Source organism: Lemur catta, chromosome 3 (genome assembly GCF_020740605.2).
Source record: "Lemur catta isolate mLemCat1 chromosome 3, mLemCat1.pri, whole genome shotgun sequence".
NCBI classification, from domain to species: Eukaryota; Metazoa; Chordata; class Mammalia; order Primates; family Lemuridae; genus Lemur; species Lemur catta.
In genome coordinates, this window is record NC_059130.1 from 103,411,738 (window position 1) to 103,433,912 (window position 22,175).

Here is a 22,175-nt window from a genome sequence, read left to right on the forward strand (position 1 = left end):
GGAGCAGGACTCCGAGGGGCTGCCCTCGCCAGGTGTGTGCCCTTGCTTTTCAGAAGGGGAAAGTGAGGCCTAGAGAGGCATCGATGACGAATGGGACTCGAACCCAGGGTTCCAGTGCCGGGAGCCGAGTGGGGAGGCGGGTGGGGAGGGGATCCTCTGCCCGGAATGGGGGAGCCTGGGTTCCAGGCCCGCCTCCCGCCTGCCCTGGCTGGCTGCCTGGCCAACCTGCTCCTCCTCACCGCTCCCAGTCTCCCTAACAGGCACTCCCTCTCCCTGGCAATCCCTGTCTCAGGAGCCAGCACCACCCTGGCTCCAAGCCAGAAACCTGGGCGTCCCCCTTCACACCCTTCTCTGCAGAATGTATCCCCTAAACGCTTCCTTTCTCAAACTCTGGTGGGGTGGACAAGGCCGGGAGGTGACCTGTGCAGTGGGCAGTCCAGCTCCGCTACTTCCCAGCCATGTGACTTACAGCAAGTCACTCCTCTTCTCTGAGCCTCAATTTCCTCATCTATAAATGGGGTGAGGATCACATCTACCTCACAGGATTGGTGAGAGAATTGAATGACATATTAGAGGCAAAGTGCTGCAAGGCCAGGCCCAGGGACTCTGACTGTTTTGGTGAATGGATTGGTCCATGAATGAGTTGCCTGGGATACTGAGATGGTCCAGGTCACCCCTGCTGGAGTCTCTCTGATCCTGCCGCCTCCTAGGGGATGGCCCAAGACTGGCCTCTCACAGTGTGGTTTGTTGTTAGGTTTGCTGATTCTTCCAAAGCCCCAGCAGCCCAGCCTTAATGGCTGTATCACAGTAAAGGGGTCTGGGTGACGGGCAGAGTGCAGGGGTGGAGAGGGGTCAGGGAGCCACCGCCTGATGGGGGAGGCCCAGCTCAGCTCTGCCCCTGGAGTAACAAGTCAGGGAAGACCCATTCTGTCCTGGGGGCACCAAGGCTAGTTAGTAGGAGAGATTCAGCCATGCCCCAAGGGCTCCAAGTCTGATGTGGGAGACAGCCTGATCCAAGAGCTCCTGGGCTGTTAAAGGAGACACTCTCTGGCTTTGGCCCCTGAACTAGCTGGGAGGATAGAACTTCCCTGGGATTCTCAGTCTGATGGGAGCAATTCTCCCACTCTTAGGGGCTACTAGACTGGCAAAAGGGACACAACTCTTGTCACAAAAGGAGAAAGTGAACACATACCTAGGACACAGAGAAGGTGGAATGAGCGCAGAGGAATTCAGCTTTGTGCATGTGCCTCTAGCACATCTGTGCACTATTTGTGGCTGTGCGTGTGTGTGTCTGTGTGTGTGACTGTGTTGATTGCGTTTGTGCGGCTCTCTGTTTATGCCATTGTGCATGTGCCTCTAAGCTGAGGCTGAGAAGGCTTAGTGAGTGGACCCAGCAAGTAAGAATCACTCATTCACTGGACATGCATTTGTTGAGTGTTCCCTCTGCTCCAGTCGCTAGGCTAGGCCCTGGGCATAACACGGAGCCTTCCTGAGCCACCAACAGATGAGGTTCCTGCTCTCGGAGTCTTCACTATATAATGGGAGGAGGCGACGCACTGAACAAGAAATCCCCTATGCCGTCACCTGTTTAAAAGCAGCACAGGGACTGCAGGACCATAGGGGAGGAGGTGTCCTGGAAGAAGTTATATTTAAGCTGTGCCCTGAGTAACAGGCCTTGGGGCTGGGGGAAAGGGTGTTCCAAATAGAGGGAACAGCATGTTCAAAGGCTGTGGACCTGGGGAAAGGGCACCTGGGAAACGTTTCCTGGAGAAGGTGATTGAATGGGGTTTTGTTTGTTTGTTTCTTGAGACAGAGTCTCACTTTGTTGCCTGGGCTAGAGTGAGTGCCGTGGCGTCAGCCTAGCTCACAGCAACCTCAAATTCCCAGGCTTAAGCGATCCTACTGCCTCAGCCTCCCGAGTAGCTGGGACTACAGGCATGCGCCACCATGCCTGGCTAATTTTTTCTATATATATTTTTAGTTGGCCAGATAATTTCTTTCCATTTTTAGTAGAGACGGGGTCTCGCTCAGGCTGGTCTCGAACTCCTGACCTCCAGCAATCCTCCTACCTCGGCCTCCCAGAGTGCTAGGATTACAGGCGTGAGCCATCACGCCCGTCCTGAATGGGGTTTTGGAAGAGTCAGGTAGACACAAGAAAGGGGGCATAGCTTGAGTTTGAAGGGTAGAGTGGGAACTTCTAGAAGTTTGTTGATGGAGCTTGCACCTGGGTATGGAGACACAGTGCCTGAAGAGCCTGAGGATCTGAAGGTAACCTGAACAGGCAATTTCAGAGAGGCCTGGGGAAGCTGCTGCCTGAGGGTTTAGGGAGTGAGCTCCTGGACTGGCCTCTGGGCTGTGCTAGGAGGGAGAGGGAGAGAAACCCACAGAGGCCCTGGAGCCTGGGAAAGGGCCCCCAAAGATCCTTATCTGAAAAGGAATTTAATGGTAGCTCCCTCACAGAGTAAAGGTGAGAATTACAGCAAATGCCCTTCTCCCAAGTTGCTTTCCAGTGCATTCTCCAGGACCTCATTTATTCCTCTCAAGAACTATGTTATTCTAGTTCCCATTTTATTTATCTATTTTTTTGAGACAGGGTCTCACTCTGTTTCCTGGGCTGGAGTACAGTGCCATCACACGTAGCTCACAGCATCCCCAAACTCTTGGGCTCAAGCGAGCCTCCTGCCTCAGCCTCCCGAGTAGCTGGGACTACAGGTGTGTGCCACCATGCCCGGCTAATTTTTGTGTGTTTTTTGTAGAGGTGTGTTCTCGCTATATTGCTCAGTCTGGTCTCAAACTCCTGGCCTCAAGCGGATCCTCCCGCCCCGGCCCCCCATGTATTTTCTATTTTAAAGCTGAAGAAGCAGAGAGTCAAGAGAGGCCCAAGGGTACAGAGCGGAAGGCGAGAATGAAGGGCCTGGATTCGAACCCCGGTCATAGTGTAAGGCCTGGCTCCATGCACAGCCTCCCAGTACGCGAATGCGCCTTTCAAATCGGTACCAGCTGGCTACGGTGGATCTGGTGCGATTACTATTACTGCTGTTTGTTGTTAATTATCACTGTGATGCCGAAGAACATCCTTGATTCGGCTCGGGCTCGGGCCTCCCCGCTGTCCGCGCGCCGTCTGTCCGGAAAACTCCGTGCCCGGGCGGCCCCGCGCGGCCGCGGCGGAAACGACAGCCCCCGGGGTGCGGGGTCGGCGAGGCGGCGCCCCCTGGAGGCAGTGCTCGCCATTGCCGGACGGCCCGACCTGGGGAGCGACGACCTGAACGTGGCGACCTAAAACACCGGCCCCAGTGGGTGGTCAGCACGGGGCAGGCGGATGGCCCCAGACAGCGGTCCCAGGGGGCAAGGAGAAAGGACGAAATGAAGAGAATAGCATTCAGCAAGTGCCACTTGTACTCTGGGCAAGGTGCTGGGCATTTCCTCCACTTCTCATTGAATGCCCACCTAACCTCATTTCCCAGCAGCAGAACCTGAGGTCCAGGGAAGTTAAGTCATTTGACCAGCGGCACAAAACAGGTCTGTGGCCATTCATTACTGGGAACAGTGTATTCATTCTTGGGTGCCACCATTTCCTGCCTGTGTGACTTTGGTCAACTAGGTTGCTTAACCTCTCTAAGCCTCAGTTTTCCCATCAGTGAATGAGCTTTATTACCGGCCCTATGTGACAGGGCTGTTCTGAGAATTTACTGTGATCATGCAGATAAAACGCCCAGCTTCCCCTCTGGCACGTAGGAGGGACTCAAGGAAATAGCTAATATTTATTCATTCGGCCACTGTTTACTGAACACCTAGGGGCCAGGGATACAGCCATGAAGGAATTCAGATATTGTTCTTGCTTTAGCGACTTACTCATCTTTGTGTCCCTAGGGTTTAGCACATTGTCTGGCTTAATAAATGTTGAATAAATGAAGAGACAAGCTGCAGTCAGTCCGTCCCTGGTTGCAGCTTCAGAGAGAGCAAGAGTTCAGAGAAAGGGGAGTTTTGAAAATAATGATAATCAATATTTCTTAGGCACTTGGTTAAATTATTTTTTTGCTCTTGGTTCATCCTCACAGCAAACCTATAAGGTCAAAAGTGTTATCTAATTTCACAGAGAAGAAAACAGTCTCCAGGAGGCTGAGTGACTTTCCTTAAGTCACGTAGCAAGTGCAGAGGTAGGTTTCAGGCCCTGGCTCCCTGTTGGCTTGGATTCGTACTCTGGCTCTCTAGAAGCAGTGGGTTTGAGGGCCCTGCCAAGGTGTCTCTGCACCACCCTTCTCCCCCTCTGGATGGTTTGCTGGAGCTCTTGGCACAAAGAAACTGAGCAGAATGGCCTCCACCTGCATCAGTAATAATGTGGAATGTGCTACTCTCAGCTTGCAGAGCAACTTCATGTCCACTAGCTCATGTGCGCAGCCTCACATGCGATTGCTTCTCACAACACTCCTGTGAAGTGAGATCAGCTGCCCATTTCGCTGACAGGGAGCTAAGGTTCAGGGAGGTTGGCTTCCCAGGGTCATATAGGACCTGCTGTGGGGTATGGCGGAGACTGCTGCCAAGGCTGCCTCCCCTGTTGCCCCCTGGCACATCTCCACTGCCCGGCTCATCACCACCTTCTTCCCACATGGTGTCCACTGACTCACAGCCTACTCCCTGCCCCATTCTCCCACCCACGATGGTACCTACAGGTCTAAGACTAAGGTGGGCTAAGAGGGTCCCCTCTAGTGGGGACTGTGTCTGGAGTGGTGGCTGGGAAGTCACTCTTCACCCAGAATGGAATCTGTTCACAACTTTTCTGATTCTGTTTTTTGGTGGAGATTTAGAAAGAGAGCCTCCCCAAATTTTCTGGCCATAGCCCAGCTTTCCAGGGTTCAGTCCTTACCTTGGGGTCTCAGTAGAAAACGGGGGCAAAGTGTTTGCCAGAAGAGGGTTTACTGGGAATATCCACAGAGGTGTGGGCAGGAATGGTGTAGCCCCTGGGGCTTGCCATAGTGGGATGGAGTGAAGGGGGCAAGACCCCTGGGCCTGAAGGGGCAAGGGGTGGGAGCCTTGTTAATGAACCTGGCCAGAGCTGTATCCACAGGTGAAGGCCACTCAACGGAAACTGTGGCTTCCAGGAGAGGAACATAGTACCTGCCAAAATCACAGGGGGATGAGAGGCATAAAAAAATATCCTGATTTCACTCTCTTTCCTTCCCTAATCTCCTACCAGTGTAGGCTAGTGGTCAAACCCCACCTGACGCCAGAGGTAAGGGGACCCAGGAAAACAGGGGCAGAGAAGTGCTGAGAATGAAGGCTAGGCAGGGGGTAGCCAGCCAGGGGCTTCTCTCCTCTTCTGAATTTGGCTTTGTGGAGGGACTGAGAGACAGAGGGGTTGTGTTTGTCTTCCAAAGCACAGTCTATGCCTGACTCCAAAACACCCTTTCTCCTCTGGCCCGGCCCATGTTACTTTGTCCATGGGGCCTCCCCCAGTCCTGGAGTTAATCTCTCCCATCCCTCCCTGCTTTCCTGGTTCTCGATGCTTATCACATCACTCGGCCCAGTGATTTGGCATTATTCTCTGCGTAGGTTTGTCTCCCCAGGAGACAATTCTAGCTTCCTCTACTCTGAGAGCTTCTTGCAGGCCTGAGCCAAATAAGGCCATTTGCTCCAATACAGGGCCCAGCACAGACCAAGTGCCAATGTTTGCCAAGTGAGCTGAATCCTTTGGCCTCACTTACCTCACTCTGTCTTGGTATGTGCAATCTGGGCACATGTGTATGTCCATCTCCCTGAGTAGACTGGGCTCCTTGGTGGTGAGTGGCCCAGGCCTGGCCCACAGCAGGCATCAAACGTTGCCTGAATTGGCCTATGTAGGACCATCTTTCTTTCCTTCATTCATTCAACAATTTTTTTTTAGGTCCTATGTGCCAGGCCCTGTGTTGGGCCCTGGGGACACAGCAGTAAACGAGACACACAAAGTCTCTGCGTTTGTGGGGCTTCCACTCTAGTGGGGGAAGCAGAGAAGGAAAGAAGTGAAAATGAACAGTATTGTTGCAGATTGTGGTAAGTGCTAACAGAAAGTAAACAGGGCAACGAGATAAGCAATGAGTGGGCATGATGGAGGGGCATCGGGGAAGACCTCTCTGAGGGGATGACTTGTGAGCTGAGACCCAAAGGATAGAAGACGCTGGGATGGGAAGAGCTGCAAGGGTGTTCTAGGCAGAAGGAACAGCCAGAACAAAATCCTGGAGGTGGGGACCCAAAGGATAGAAGACGCTGGGATGGGAAGAGCTGCAAGGGTGTTCTAGGCAGAAGGAACAGCCAGAACAAAATCCTGGAGGTGGGGGAGTTTCTGGGACTCTGGGGGATTCAGTGTTTTGGCCTAAAGAAGGGCTTATGGGAGGCTAGGAAGGGTTAAGAAATTCAGTCTTGGGGGACTTCCCAGGGCCAGCTCTTGGACTGAGGGTTGGAGGGAAAGGGCAGCCCTTCTGAATGCCACCCTTGCTGCCTGTTGCTTAGCACCCACAGCAAACAGAGCTGCTGGCGGCCTTGCCCTTGCTCCCATAGCTCCCCTCTGACTGGCAGCAGATGTCAAAGGACCCGCGGCTGAGGCTTTGCCAACCTCCTCCCCTGGAATATTTCAGGGATAAGTCAGAAAATGACCAGCAGCCTCTAAAACCTGACTTTTTCCTCATGCATACCTTACAAGGGTGTATTTGGCTGCCCAGGGTGCTAAATCTTCCACCCCCTTGCATGAGACAGAGAGATATAAATATACAACCACAGGCGGCACACTCACATACATGGATGAATGAATACTCAGCCCCCAGTCAAACACAGGCACACGATCACACACAGGACCATACACACGCCCACAAACACAGTCACAGGAGCCAGCCGCACACACAGACACACTCCACAATGCACACAGTCACCACGCACATTGATCCTGAGATCATACAATCACACATCCACATGCCCACACACAGACATGGGCATGCAACACCAACAGTGTCCTCCCCACACACCACACCCCCAAAGCATGATCATATGCTCCTGCTGCCGGCCGTGAGCCCACTGATCACAACACACAAGCCCGCACACACTCAACACAATTGCATGATTACCCCACCCCCACCCCGGGCTCAGGGCCTCTCAGATTAAACTAAAGGTCCAGGCTCTGGGGCTTGTTATAGTGCACGGCATTCTTCTGCGATTGAGTCAAAGACCTCCCCAGACAGGGGGGCTAAGTGGAAAAAAGGAATCAGAGGAGAGAATGTCTGCAGCCCAGGTCTGGGAAGAGGCCCAGCAGCCTGTCCTCACTCGGGGAGAAAGACTTCAGTGTTGAAGTCTGACCCTGACACTGGTGGGCTGAGGACTTGGGGGGAGGGCGTATGCTTTGAAGTTGAGAGAAGCCAGGCTGAGTGGAGGTGACAGGTGGAGCCAGGGAGAGACCCAGGAAACCTGGAAGGGTGGGGCAGAAAGTTAAATATAGACTCAATCTTATAGGTATAGTCCTCCCACTGTCCTTCTCTAACCCTAGCCACGAGCCCCTGGGCCCTAGGCTGTCCACAAACACTCGGGGTGTGGCCATTAAGCCGCGCCCTGCCCCACCCCTTCACGACAGCTGCGGGGCACAGCACTGGGAGCACCCAGAGGGTGGCGGTTCTCCCCCCCGCCGCGCAGGTGGGGGTCGGAGGGCGCCGAGCCGCGGCGGGGGCTCCCAAACCCTTGCGGGCGAGGGGTGCTGGGTCCCTCTGAGCACCCGGCCCCCGCTCCCCCGACGGCTGGACTGGGAAGCGCTTTCTTGGGGCTGCAGAACACCCTTCTTCCCCTTCCCCTGCAACCGGGATCCCGGGAAAGGAAGGGTGGAGGGAAGGAAGGTTCGGGAAGATCTTGGGCTCGCTGGTTTTGGAAAGGCCGCTAAGCCGCCTCCCACCCCCACCCCTACCTCTCCCTCACCCCCACCCCTACCTCTCCCTCACCCCCACCCCTACCCCTGGCCGGTCCTGGGAGGGGCGGCCTCTCCCCGCCCCCAGGGCCGCGCGGCCGCTCCCTCCTCCCCCGGCGGGAGCCCGGGCCAAGTGGGCGCGCCCGGCCCTGGGCCGGCCGGGATCCGGTGTCGCCTGCAGCTGGCAGTGCGGCGGGCGCGGGCGCCGGAGCGAGCGGCCCGCGGGGCCGGCTATTAATAACGCAGCGGCCGAGCCCGGGGTCGCGCAGCCATGGCTAGCCCGGAGCCCCGGCGAGGCGGGGACAGCACCGCCCAGGCCGCGAGGTAGGACCGTCCGGGGCCCGCGTCGCCGCCCCTTTTGGGAGGGGGTGCTGGACGGGTTCCCTTCCCCCACCCGCGGGCACCTTTCGCCCGGCTGGAGGGTAGTGGTCCAGCCGGGTGGGGCACGGGGTGGAGCCACCCAGTGAAGGGAGATGGGGGAGTCCAGACAGGGGTCCTGGCACCTCCTTTTGTCTGTGGCTTTTCATAATATCCCTTCCCCTACTGCGGGCTGTGTGAGAATTAACCCTTTCAGGCTAGTGGGCATCAACCACTGAAATGCCATTTGGCCCATAGTGGCCAGAGTCACTGCTCGGGTTTTTCCTTCATTGCTTGCTCTAAATGTCAGCTGGAGACGGAGGCCTCCCATTGCTGAATTCGCTGTGTGGAAGCCACTTGGTGCAAGGTTGGGCATCTGCCAGCCTGAAGTTAAGAGTCTGTTCAAGCAGCCTGTTCTCTCCTGTGTGGCCTCGGATGGGGGTAGGGGAAGGACCCACTGTGCCAGCCTAGCAGGAGGGCCCTGGCTGGGCAGGGCAGTGGAACAGAGGCCCTCCCCACCTATCCACACTGTCAGCTTAGCACAGGTTAGGGGGAAGGGACCTGGGGCTGAGGGGTTTGGGGTGAGGGCGGAGTATTTCTGCCCCAGGTCAGACTGTGGCCCTGGTCTTCCCAGTGTCCCACAATTTGGAGGTGCAAATACACACCTCCTGACATGCCTTCACTGTCACACAAGGGCACAATGCTGAGCACCGTCTTACACATATACATGCCTGTACTGCCATCCACTATACAGGTACACACAGAGTCAGACACACTCCCAGCCACAACGCTGATGGACAGGGCTGGGGAGCTGCTAGAGTCCTCTCGGGACAGGGACAGAGTGGCAGAGGCAGGCTGCCTGGGGCCCAGGGAAGCCTGAGGTCAGAGGCCCGAGCTGAGCTCACTGTTTCTCCCCTTGGCCTCCCCTAATCTGCTTCTTTCCCTCTTCTCTCTTCGAGAGGCAGCTGTGTGAGGGCAGCATCCAGCAGAGGCCTGGCACGGTGGGCAGGGTGACAGAGGCAACACGGTGTGTGGCAACAGCACTGCCTGGAAGTCAGGAGGCCTGGCTTCCACTTCTAGCTTTGCCACTCAACCTTGGGCAGATTCCCTCCTTGGAGCTCAGTGGGTCTCTGCCTTTCTTACAGAGCCCCGCCCTGGGATACAGAGCAGAATGACAGCTCTACTTGTCCTTAGGAAATCCACTCTCGGGGAGACAGACACACGCGCTTCTGTGAAGCAGGGTGCCAAGTGTGAAGACGTGCTGCACACAGAGTGCCCACAGAAGGGCAGTGGAGTCGTTCTGGGAAATTCTTCACACAGGAGATGGAGTTTGAGCAGGGCTTGAAGGATGAGTAGAAATTTGTTAGGTCAATAGATGGAGGTATATCTTGATGGCTATGTGCCAAGCTCTATTTTCTGTGCTGTAGTTACCGCTTTGAGACCTCATGCGTGCCCTAGGGGGAGAGTGGTAAATACTGCTGGCCTTCTCTGGGCTCCACCACTACCATGAGGTGTGGAACCTTGGGTTCTTTATTCTGTGCTTTGGCTTCCTGCCCTATAAAATGGGGATAATAGATGAGCATTCTATAAATGACTATTCATGTAAAATGCTTAGAATAGTGCCATGAACTCAGTGAAGTCATTCCAAGGTGGGAGGTTCAGCAGGAACATGATAGAGGGTTGTCCGCCTGGGAAGCAGGGACTCCGTTGAGTGTCAGAGTGGGTCTGGCTGGCTGAGCAGATGCACCCTTCCTGGCACTAGGAGCTCTGCCTTCCCAGGTGATACAGGGCTGTTCTCTATCAGGTGGTGTTCAAGAAGCTGCATTTCTCAGCTGCACATTGTGGGTGGAGAGTAGGAGGTATAAAAGTTAACAAATGCTCTGCGTTGTCAAGCATTGGGTGGCTTGCAGGAGTAATGTGAGATGAGACTAAAAAAGGTATGTTGGTGCCACATCTTTGGGACCTTGAAACCATGCTTAGCAGTTTGGCTATTTATGGGTGAAGTAGAGCAACATGGCTCCCTTTATGTTGTAGCAAGCTAAATGTGGCACTGTGGAGCACAGATTGGGGTGATGGTCAGGTGTGGTGGCTCATGCCTGTAATCCTAGCACTCTGGGAGGCCAAGTCGGGAGGAATGCTTGAGGTCAGGAGTTCAAGACCAGCCTGAGCAAGAGTGAGATCCGATCTGTACTAAAAACAGAAAAAATTAGCCGGGCATGGTGGTGCGCGCCTGTAGTCCCAGCTACTCGGGAAACTGAGGCAAGAGTATCAGTTGAACCCAGGAGTTTGAGGTTGCTGCGACCCATGATGACGCCACGGCACTCTAGCCCAGGCAACAGAGTGAGATTCTGTCTCAAAAAAAAAAAAAAAAAGAGATAAGAAATGGCGACTTCTGCCTCGGCCTCCCAGAGTGCTAGGATTATGGGTGTGAGCCACTTCACCCGACTGCGGGACCCCATTTCTAAAAAAAGAAAAAATTGTCCAGGTATGGTGGTATGCACCTGTAGTCCCATCTACTTGGGAGGCTGAGGCAGAGGATCACTTGAGCCCAGGAGCTGGAGGTTAAGATGAGCTATGATCACACCACTGTACTGAAGCCTAGGCAACAGACCTTGTCAATCAGTCAATCAATCAATCAGTGTTGCCTAGTCTACCTGGAGAATGGTGATGTGTTTCTCTGAGCCGGAGAATAGAGGTATAGCAAGATGGGGAAGAGCAATAATTTGGGTACACTTGAGTTTGAGGTGCCAATTGACATCAGGTGAAGATATCTAAAAATGATTTCCTCTCTGGTAAAATGATGTGAATGAACTAGGTGATTGTTGAGGTTGTCCTCAAGCTTAAAGTTTTGGTACAGGTGCTGGCTTGAATGAAGGCAGCTATGTCTGAGGCCTGGTGGTGTTCAGAGGGCTGCTCTGAGATGCAGAAAGGGAAAGCAGGGATTCATGGGGTGTTAGACAGGAGGACAGAATATATAATGATTTAGAATAAAAATAATGTTTCTCGGGAACATTGAGCTAAGATAGAGCTTTAAAGCCAGGTGCGGTGGCTCACGCCTGTGATCCTAGTACTCTGGGAGGCCAAGGTGGGAGGATAGCTTGAGGTCAGGAGTTCAAGACCAGTGTGAGCAAGAGCGAGACCCCGTCTCTACTAAAAATAAGAAAAATTAGCTGGGCTTGGTGGCACGCACCTGTAGTCCCAGCTACTTGGGAGGCTGAGGCAGGAGGGTCACTTGAGCCCAGGAATTTAAGGTTGCAGTGAGCTGTGATGACACCACTGAACTCTAGCCTGGGTGATATAATGAGACCCTGTCCCCTGGGCACCTCCCCACCCCAAAAAAAAAGAGTTTAAAACCTTTTCAATACTGATAAATGAATGCTTTGATACATGTGGCTTTTAATTTATACTTTATGTCTCAACAACAACAAAAGAAGCTTCTTGAAAACTACACTCAAATTCAGTCTGTTTTATAACTGGTACACACTGAGTTTCGTTGCATAAAATAATCTCTTTTAATCTCAGTTTCCTGATCTATAAAATGGGGATAATATATGTAACTACCTCATAGAATTGTTGTGAGGATTACATGAGTTGATATATATAAAGCATCTAGAATAGGGCCTGGCACATAGTAAGCCCTTAGTAGGTTTAATTTATTATTTCCATGGTATTTTATATTTTCAAAAAGTTGCTCAGAGATCCAAAGTAGGTAAGGTACATTTGAAACAGGAAAGACCCAGGTCATCTGAAGGCCAAAGAAGCAGGAGAGCCTTCCCCAACAGGAACTGATTTAATGGCAGGCCATAGGCAGCTGGGTCAAGGAGCTCACATGTTGGAATGACAGAATCTGAATTCAAGAGCCTTTGACAGACTAGAAGGATGGGCCAATTCTAACAAGGTGAAGGGTTACAGGAACAAGAGATGTGGCTTAAAAGCATTTGGTGTGGGCCAGGGGTGGTGGCTCACGCCTGTAATCCTAGCACTCTGGGAGGCTGAGGCAGGAGGATAGCTCGAGCTCAGGACTTCAAGACCAGCCTGAGCAAGAGGGAGACCCCATCTCTACTAAAAATAGAAGGAAATTAGCTGGACAACTAAAAATATATAGAAAAAAATTAGCCGGGCATGGTGGCGCATGCCTGTAGTCCCAGCTCCTCGGGAGGCTGAGGCAGAAGGATTGCTTGAGCCCAGGAGTTTGAGGTTGCTGTGAGCTGGGCTGATGCCACGGCACTCTAGCTCGGGCAACAGAGCAAGACTCTGTCTCCAAAAAAAAGCATTTGGTGTGAAACAGTCTTAAGGATTTTAGTCAAACTCAGCACTTGTCTAGAATATGCAGGAGCTGCCCTATATGCTAAGGGAACCTTGGCTGCCTCAACGGCAGTATAGTGTCCAGAGACTTCACTGCTTAGAGCAGTCTGGATGACTTTCAATACCCATTCCCCAAGACAGTGATAATCTGGGGCCTGGTCAGAAGTGACCAAATTAGGAGGGTACTGGAAACCTTGGCATGTATGGAATAATCAAAAGATAAGTTAGTTATCTTTAAGTGTTTAAGGAACTTACAGGAAAAAGAAGTCATAATTGTCTAGAATCCAGCGGTAAAGATTGCAAGGAAGAAGGTTTTACCTCAACATTAGAATTTTATTATGACTGTGGAACAAATAATGGTGCCTAAGGTGACTTTCCTGTCCTTGAAGGTAGCAGAGACTAGGAAGTGGTGTGAGGATGTCATCAGGGGAGCTACACAGTGGACTGTGCGTGTGTGGCGGGGTCAGATCCATAGAGGGGAGGGAGCAGACAAGTGACCGCTGAGATCTGAGAACCTGATGCAATATCGGCCTGGGGCTAATGGCAGATGTCGCCAACCATCCTGGGATTGTGCCTGTCCTTTCACTTTCCATCATTTCTCTTGCAGGGAAACAAAAGCAGAGGCTCATTCTCCTCTTGAAGAGAACTCTGAATCCCTGAACGAGACAGAGACCTTGAACCCAGAGGTTATTCTCTCTTTGGAGGGGACCTTGAACCTAGAAGACATTCTCTACCTGGAGGACACAGGTGACCTTGACGAGACACTCTATGTGGAAGAGACTGAGAAGCCAGAGGAGACGCTGTACATCGAGGAGCCCAGGCAGCCGGGTGACGAGACAGCCCACGCGGAGGGGCCTGGGAATGCAGAGGAGACGCTGTACGTGGAGGAAACTCGGGAGCCAGATGAGGTTCAGTTTGCGGAGGAGCCCGTGGAGCCTGTGGAGCCAGCAAAGCCCACGAGCCCAGAGCAGATTGTTTATGGGGCAGAGACCGTCACTAGGGAGCAGAAGCCTAACCCCGAGGACAGCCTCAGAGCCGAGCCGAGCCCCAGCACGGAGGAGAACCTGAGCATAGAGGACCTGGAATTGCTGGAGGGGCGATTCCAGCAGTGTGTCCAAGCCGTGGCCCAGCTGGAAGAAGAGAGGGATCGGCTCATCCACGAGCTCGTGCTGCTCCGGGAACCGGCCCTGCAGGAGGTGCAACGCGTCCATCAGGACATCCTGGCTGCCTACAAGCTGCACGCCCAAGCAGAGCTGGAGCGGGACGGGCTGAGGGAGGAGATCCGGCTGGTCAAGCAGAAGCTGTTCAAGGTGACGAAGGAGTGTGTGGCCTACCAATACCAGCTGGAGTGCCGCCAGCAGGACGTGGCTCAGTTCGCCGAATTCCGGGAAGTGCTGACTACGCGGGCAGCCCAGCTCTCGGAGGAACTGGCCCAGCTACGGGAGGCCTATCAGAAGCAGAAGGACCAGCTGCGGCAACAACTGGAAGCGCCCCCGAGCCAGAGCGATGGGCACTTTCTCCAGGAGAGCCGGCGACTCTCTGCCCAGTTTGAAAACCTCATGGCGGAGAGCCGCCAGGGCCTGGAGGAGGAGTATGAGCCTCAGCTGCTGCGGCTCCTGGAGAGGAAAGAGGCTGGGACCAAAGCTCTGCAGAAAACCCAGGCGGAGGTCCAGGAGATGAAGGAGGCTCTGAGACCCTTGCAAGCAGAGGCCCGGCAGCTTCAGCTGCAAAACAGGAACCTGGAGGACCAGATCGCACTTGTGAGGCAAAAACGAGATGAGGAGGTTCAGCAATACAGGGTAGGCCCACTGGGCATGAAAAGAACTGAGGTCTTTTAACCGGGGGAAGGGAGAGGTGACCGGAGTCTGTCTTTGGGGCTGAAGGCTACTGTCACGTGTAGGAAGGACAACTTGTTCTTTGGGGCCATTCACTTCTTTCCTCCATTCTTCATTCATTTGGGCCTGTGGTAGGTGTTGAAAGTCATCTGCACTCTTAGTCTGCAAAGCATTTTTACACCAGTTATGTGTTCTTCGCATTAATCCTGAGAGCTGAGTATTCTCATTTTTCATACGAGGAAACTAAGGCTCAGTGAGCTGTAGTAGTTTGAACTCTGGTCTACCGAACCCCAAATATTTCAGTGCTCTTTCCGCGAAACCATTTTCTACTTCTAACTGGCCAGTGAGTCACACTTGGGTATATATAGAGCAGCAGGGAACGAGGCAAGATGGAATGACTCCATCCCCTTCTCTCCAGCCCACATTTAGCCCGCAAGTCCCATCTATCCAATCTCTGCCTTAAAGTCTTCCAGTTTTGAGACTAGGATGAAATCTCTAAATCTCTACTCTTCATTTTCCTTTTTTGTGCATTTGCCACCATCTTCCTTGTATTCAAATTATTTCTGATTAAGTGTGAGCTGTTCTAATCCCTTTTTAGAACAGTGGGATATAAACACTAAATGCATAAACAATTACGTCGTCTCTCCCACAGACTGTGAGCTTGCAGAAGGTAAGGAGTGTGTTTTATTTATTTCTGTTTTATTCTGTGCCACTCATGGCTCAGAGTACACCTCAGTTAAGTGCTGAGTTAAGTGCTGCTGGGCACTCAGAGAAGACTACAGTGTGATGTGTTAGGCAATATTTTTGTCTTTTGAAATGTGTGTTCCTTTGGATAAACTTAAAAATCTGTGCCATCCCAGATATTCTTTTTCCAAATATTTTTCTTCTCATCCTGCAGGTATCTCTTCTAGAGATAATGCTAGTTTCAGCCTCTCATGTTGAAAGCTGTCCTCAATGATGTGTCCATATTTACCTATTATAAAGGTCTTCAAATTGGCTGGCCATCCTGTGAGCAGGGACAGAGCTTGCTGAGTGGCGGGCTTCAGGACATGATAAAGCAGCAGGAAGTTGATTTTTCCTTTGGGAAAATGTCTGAAGGTGTTTTCTCTGGGGACTTAAAGTTTGTCCAAGGATGAATTTTCCATCCGCTTGAGCAGGAGCAATATCCCTGACTTCCAGTGTTCTAGGCAGAGGGCAAGGAAGGCTGGGGGGTGGGCATCCCCTCATCAATTTTCCAAGCATTCACTTATAGCTCTTATTTTAAACCTGAATCTCATCCTTGCCTTCCACAGTGTCCTGTGTCCCTGAGGCTAAAGGCTCTCAAATCTAGATTTTGAAGAAAATGGTTCTTCCCCTGAAAAAGAGCACTGGGAATAAGACTGTCACCAGGAAGAGCAGGGTGGTGGCCAGGGGCTGTCACACAGATTCATCATTCCATTGCCCCCTCCCCTTTGGCTCTGTACCTGGTTTCTATGGAGCAGAAATCTGGGTCAAAGTGGGACGCAGTGGATCAAGAGTTGCCGTGCTTTGGGAAAAGCTGTGTCGGATAAGTCATGAGTTGAATGGAATGTGGTTTTGCCGAATCAAGGAAAAGCTAAGGAGAAAAAAACCAAGTGGAGCAAGCGAGGGCAGCCCAGCTCTGGCTCAAAGGTGCAGGCAAAGCTCCTTGGGGAGGCCAATGTGGCTGGAAAAAAGGGTGGTGGCAGAGAAAAGGGAGCATTCCACACAGAGAAAGTGGTTTAGGGGATTTGTTTCAAAAGGTTATCAATCTCCAGCACAGGCTCTTTCCTGGTAACCCGGGAACTGAGAAGATTTGCACTAAGACACTTTACGAGACCCCAGAGTGAAAGGGGATGCTTTTATGGACACGTAAGTCTGTAGGAGGTGGCTTTGGCTTGGAGCAAGAACAGCTGTAGCTGTATAAAATGGGAAAGGAACTGTTAGAGTTCTGCTCCTGCCCCCAACCCTCTGGTCCAGGTGTCCTCAAGAACAAAATTGGACCATGCAGAAGTTGAATATGGATAAGGAGCTGAAAAAAATCTAGGTTGAAACTAAAAACCCTCAGCCTCCTCACCCCTCCTCCTCAACCCCCAGGGCTGGGGATTATATTCTAAGGAGCATCTCTTCCTAACGCTGCCTTTCTTTGGAGGGCTAAAGTCAAAGGCTGCCTTGAGGAGCTGCTCTTCAGAGTGAGGAGCTTCAGCACCAAGGGCTATTCATTCACCCCTCCTCCCTGCACTCCGTGGAACTCTGGTGACTTCCAGAGATTTGGATATACCCTTTAGGGGATGGGTCCCCTGTTGAAATGGCTGCATTCACTTCCCTAAAAACTTTGTCAAGCTTTCTGTCATCTGTAATATGAAAACAGTGAGACTGGGCACAGTGGCTCATGCCTGTAATCCTAGTGCTTTGGGAGGCTGAGGTGGGAGGATTGAGCCCAGGAGTTGGACGCTGCCATGAGCTATGGTTGTGCCACTGCACTTCAGCCTGGGCGACAGAGCAAGACTCTGGCTCTTAAAAAAAAAAACAACAAAAGAAAACACAGTGGGGCTTTGTCATAATATTGAATGTTTTCAAACTATGCATACTCTTAGCACCCAGCGTCCTCCCCCCATTTTTTTATTGGTTCAGTCTAGTGAAAGGGCACTTACTTATTTAGTATAAATACTGTCCTTAACAGCTAATACTCAAATAGACATTAATAACTCTAAGTCAGGGTAGAAAGTAATATGTGATTTAAGAGAGATGCCGGTAAGAGAGTTATGGGATAATCAAATTATTTTTAGCCATTGGTTAAGTCAGAGAAATTTTCATGGAAAAAGAGGTGGAATTTGAGCTAGGTATTCCTAGCTGTCCAACAGAAATATAATGCAAGCCACATCAAAAACGTAAAGAAGGGCCAGGTAAGGTGGCTCATGCCTGTAATCCTAGCACTCTGGGGGGCTGAGGTTGGTGGATCATTTGAGCTCAGGAGTTTAAGACCAGCCTGAGCAAGAGTGAGACCCCATCTCTACTAAAAATAGAAAGAAATTAGCTGGACAACTAAAATATATAGAAAAAAAAATTAGCCTGTAGTCCCAGCAACTTGGGAGGCAGAGGCACAAAGATTGCTTGAGCCCAGGAGTTTGAGGTTGCTGTGAGGTAGTCTGACGCCACAGCACTCTAGCCTGGGCAACAGAGTGAGACTCTGTCTCAAAAAAAAAAAAAAAAGTAAAGGCTGGGCACAGTGGCCCACACCTGTAATCCTAGCACTCTGGGAGGCCGAGGTGGGAGGATCAATTGAGTTCGGGAGTTCGAGACCAGCCTGAGCAAGAGTGAGAGACCCCCATCTCTACAAAAAATAGAAAATTAGCTGGGCATGGTGGCTCATGCCCATAGTCCCAGCTACTCAGGAGGCTGAGGCAGGAGGATCCCTTGAGCCCAAGAGTTTGAGGTTGCAGTGAACTATGATGATGCCACGGCACTCTACCCAGGGTGACAGAGTGAGACTCTATCTCCAAAAAAAAAAAAAAGAAATAGGTAAAAGTAATTTTTTTTTTTTTGAGACAGAGTCTTGCTCTGTGGCCTGGGCTAGAGTGCTGTGACATCAGCCTAGTTCATAGCAACCTCAGACTCCTGGGCTCAAGCAATCCTTCTGCCTCAGCCTCCCATGTAGCTGGGACTACAGGCATGTGCTACCATGCCTGGCTAATTTTTTCTATATATTTTTTGTTGTCCAGCTAATTTCCTTCTATTTTTAGTAGAGACGGAGGTCTCATTCTTGCTCAGGCTGATCTTGAACTCCTGACCTTGAGCGATGCTCCCACCTTGGCCTCCCAGAGTGCTAGGATTACAGGCGTGAGCCACCATGCCTGACCAGTAAAAGTAATTTTAATGTATTTTATTTAACCCAACATATCTGACTTTAGGAATCTGGCTGCAGATGAAAAATGGAAAGCTGTTAAAGTTTTTTTTTTGACAGACTCTCACTCTGTCGCCCTGAGACGAGTCCACTGGTGTTATTGTAGCTCACAGCAACCTCAAACTCCTGGGCTCAAGGGATCCTCCTGCCTCACCCTCCTGATTAGCTGGGACTACAGACGTGAGCCACCATGCCTGGCTAATTTTTCTATTTTTTAGTAGAGACGGGGTCTCACTCTTGCTCAGGCTGGTCTCAAACTCCTGACCTCGAGCGATCCTCCCGCCTCGGCCTCCCAGAGTGCTAGGATTATAGGCGTGAGCCACCACGCCCAGCCTGCTGTTAAAGTTAAGCTGAACTGTAAAGGTAGGATGGGGCAGATCACATCTTACTTTGAAATCCAAACTAGTGGAGTTTGGACTTTATTCAGCAATGAGTTGCATGATTAAAGTTATTTAGTCAAGGGAGTAACATGATTGGCTCTCTACTTTTAGAAAGTACTGGTGTCAGTGTGTAAAATGGGCTAGAGACCCAGAGCAAGGGAGACTAATTAGGAAGCTACTCTAGGTAAAAGATAATAATGGTTGTGGGGGCCGGGCGCAGTGGCTTACGCCTGTAATCCTAGCACTCTGGGAGGCCGAGGCGGGCGGATCGTTTGAGCTCAGGAGTTCGAGACCAGCCTGAGCAAGAGCGAGACCCCGTCTCTACTAAACATAGAAAGAAATTATACGGACAGCTAAAAACATATATAGAAAAATTAGCCAGGCATGGTGGCACATGCCTGTAGTCCCAGCTACTCAGGAGGCTGAGGCAGGAGGATTGCCTGAGCTCAGGAGTCTGAGGTTGCTGTGAGCTAGGCTGACGCCATAAAACTCTAGCCCGGGCAACAGAGTAAGACTCTGTCTCAAAAAAAAAAAAAAAAAAAAAATGGTTGTGGGAAGAAAAGGAAGGGGAAGAGCCGGCAGGCAGTGACTCACACCTGTAATCCTAGCACTGTGGGAGGCCATGGCGGGTGGATCATTTGAGCTCAGGAGTTCAAGACCACCCTGAGCAAGAGTGAGACCCTGTCTCTACTAAAAAAATAAGAAGAAATTAACTGGACAACTAAAGATATATAGAAAAAAATTAGCCAGGCATGGTGGCACATGCCTGTAGTCCCAGCTACTAGGAGGCTGAGGCAGTAGGATCACTTGACCCCAGGAGTTTGAGGTTGCTGTGAGCTAGGCTGATGCCACGGTCCTCTAGCCCAGGGGACAGAGTGAGACTCTGTCTCAAAAAAAAAAAAAAGGAAGGGGAAGGATGCAAGAACAAATGCAGAATAATAAGCTTGGTGTCTGAATGGATGGGGCAGAGAAGTGAGAAGTCAGAGTAGGCTGAGATTCCAGGCAAAGATAACTAGGATGGGCTGGCGTGGTGGCTCCTGCCTGTAATCCTAGCACTCTGGGAGGCTGAGGCAGGAGGATCACTTGAGCCCAAGAGTTGGATGCTGCAGTGAGTTATGATGATGCCACTGCACTCTAGCTGGGGTGACAGAGTAAGACTCTGTCTCCCCCCACCAAAAAAATGATAACTAGGATTGTGATGCCATGAATAAGGAATTCTCTGGATTAGTTTTCTGACACAGTACCAGAGTTGCAGAATTATTTTCCCCAGTGATTTCCAGCGATGTACTGGGTTAGTTTCAGATTTGATGATTTGTGCATTTTCCTAGGACCACTCTATGAAACACTTTTTTTTTTTTAAATAAGGGTATCACTATGTTGACCCAGGTTGGGGTGCAGTAGCTATTCACAGACACAATCATAGCGCACCATAGTTCAAACTCCTGGACTCAAGCAATCCTCCTGCCTCACCCTCTCGAGTAGCTGGGACTATAGGTGTGCCACTGCACCCAGCTACTATGAAATACACTCTTGATATGAGCTTCTCCTATTGCTATACCATAATTAAAGTAGGAATCAAGGTCAGAAGGACCTAATCCTTATTTCTGAAATGGCTTCCTAAACTGTTTGCCAAAGGTCTCCTATTTCATCTGATTACAAGGGTGCCCTTTTAACCTTTAGGCTGCACTGCACTCTTACAAGATCTGCCTCTGTCATTACCTTCGTCGTCTATTCATTCAGCATAGTTTCTAAGTGCCTACTTACTGTGTGCCAGGCAGTGAGCTATGTGCTGGCAACAGAGATGAGAAATTGTGTGTGTGCACGCTCATGCATGCTTCTTCCCTCAAACAGGCTGCAGTCCAAGGATACCAGACAAAATGAACTTTTTGTTTTTAGACAGAGTCTCACTCTTGCCACCTAGGCTGGAGTACAGTGGCCTCATCATAGCTCACTGCAACCTTGGAAACTCCTGGGCTCAAGTGATTCCCGTCTCAGGGTCCCGAGTAGCTGGGACTACAAGCGCAAGCCATCACACCCGGCTAATTTTTCTTGTTTTTTTTTTTTTGTAGAGATGGGGTCTTGCCTTATTCAGGCTGGTCTTGAACTCCTGGCCTCAAGTGATCCTTCCACCTTGGTCTCCCAGAGTGCTAGGATTACAGGCACTGTGCCTGGCAGAAATGAACATATTTCAAAAGATCTAAGCACTGTTGATTTTAAGATGCATCTTGATCTGAGATGTTAAAATGTAGAAGTCTTAGAATCAATGAAATAATTAATATATTTGAATGTGATGAGCACTGTTAGTTGTAGGAATAAGGCACTGTACCAATGAAACAGGAAACAAGGGAAAATTTCATTGAGGATTAACAATAGTATGTACTTGAAGTTCTTTACACATAATTCACTTAATCCTCACATCTCTATGAGGTAGAGATATGAGGTGTTTGAAACATGAGAAAACAGAGGTGAGAAAGCCAAGTTATTTGTCCGGGGTTATATAGCTTGGGAGTGAAGGAGCAAGGATATAACCCTGAGCAATCTGGCTGGAGTCTCGTCTCAACCACTACAAGATGCTGGAACTGAGCCTTGAAGAATGAATCCATTGGGCAGGTAAGAGAGAGGGATTCCAGGTAGAGGGAATAGCACCTACAAAAGCATGAAAACACAAAAAGATATTGTTTTGGGAAGTGAGTACAATATGGCTGAATCATAAGGAATGTGAGATGTAGACAGATGAGGCTAGAATGGGAGATTGGGACCACAGTCTAAATGGTTTTCTTTAGCCGGTGGTTTTCAAAAAGGCTTTCTCTAAAGCCATGGATACTTTCCCCAAAACAGAATTTTATAAGAAATGCCAGTATGTAAAAAAGATAGAAGTGGCGTTATTCTCTAGCTGAACGGCAGCAGCAAGGGCACTCCAATTTGGCTTCCTCCTGGGTTTTCACAGAAAAGTTTGAAAACCACTAAAGAGCCTGTATTTACAAAGGCAACATCCTGGCTCCATCACTTACGTAGAAACTTTGGATAAATTACTTAACCTCTGTAGCTCAGCTCTCTCATGTGTAAAGTGGGATTAATATTTCCACATTATAGGGTTGCATGAAACTAGTTAATATTTTAACACTTCATATCAAGTATTATGTGTAGGGTGCTGGGCATACTTAGAACCAGGAACCTACAATCTGATAGGAAGTTAGACATGCATAAAAGGTAGCAATATAAGAAGTAGATGCTAAGAGCCTTCCTCCCCGCCCCCTCCTCACAGCCACCTGTGCTTCAGCCATCCCAAAGTACCTGCAGCTCCAGTGAGACCACTTTCCCACAGTTCCATACCTGTACATTGACTAGACCTCCTTTCCCCCTTTATTACTTATCTCTTATTTGTCCTTTAAACCCATTTTATTTCGTCCGGTAAAGTCCCTAACATCTTTAGTGTGTGGAACTCCCCCCCTTTTTTGGAGAGCGAGTCTCACTCTGTTGCT

General features: G+C 50.6%; 1 protein-coding gene across 5 annotated transcripts in view; it reads left to right on the forward strand.

The window, feature by feature from the left end:
* Positions 1–22,175, forward strand: part of SYNC (syncoilin, intermediate filament protein) — a 27,701-nt gene continuing 5,526 nt past the window's right edge. For 2 of the 5 annotated variants that reach the window (XM_045548375.1, XM_045548376.1), the window contains exons 1-2: positions 8,076–8,239; positions 13,185–14,376. In XM_045548375.1, coding sequence (XP_045404331.1) covers positions 8,187–8,239; positions 13,185–14,376 — 1,245 coding nt within the window. In that variant the 5' untranslated portion in view covers positions 8,076–8,186. Of the gene's footprint in view, positions 33–5,881; positions 6,028–8,073; positions 8,240–13,184; positions 14,377–22,175 lie in introns of those variants that run through there. The other 3 variants (XM_045548377.1, XM_045548378.1, XM_045548374.1) reach the window with 3 other exon arrangements.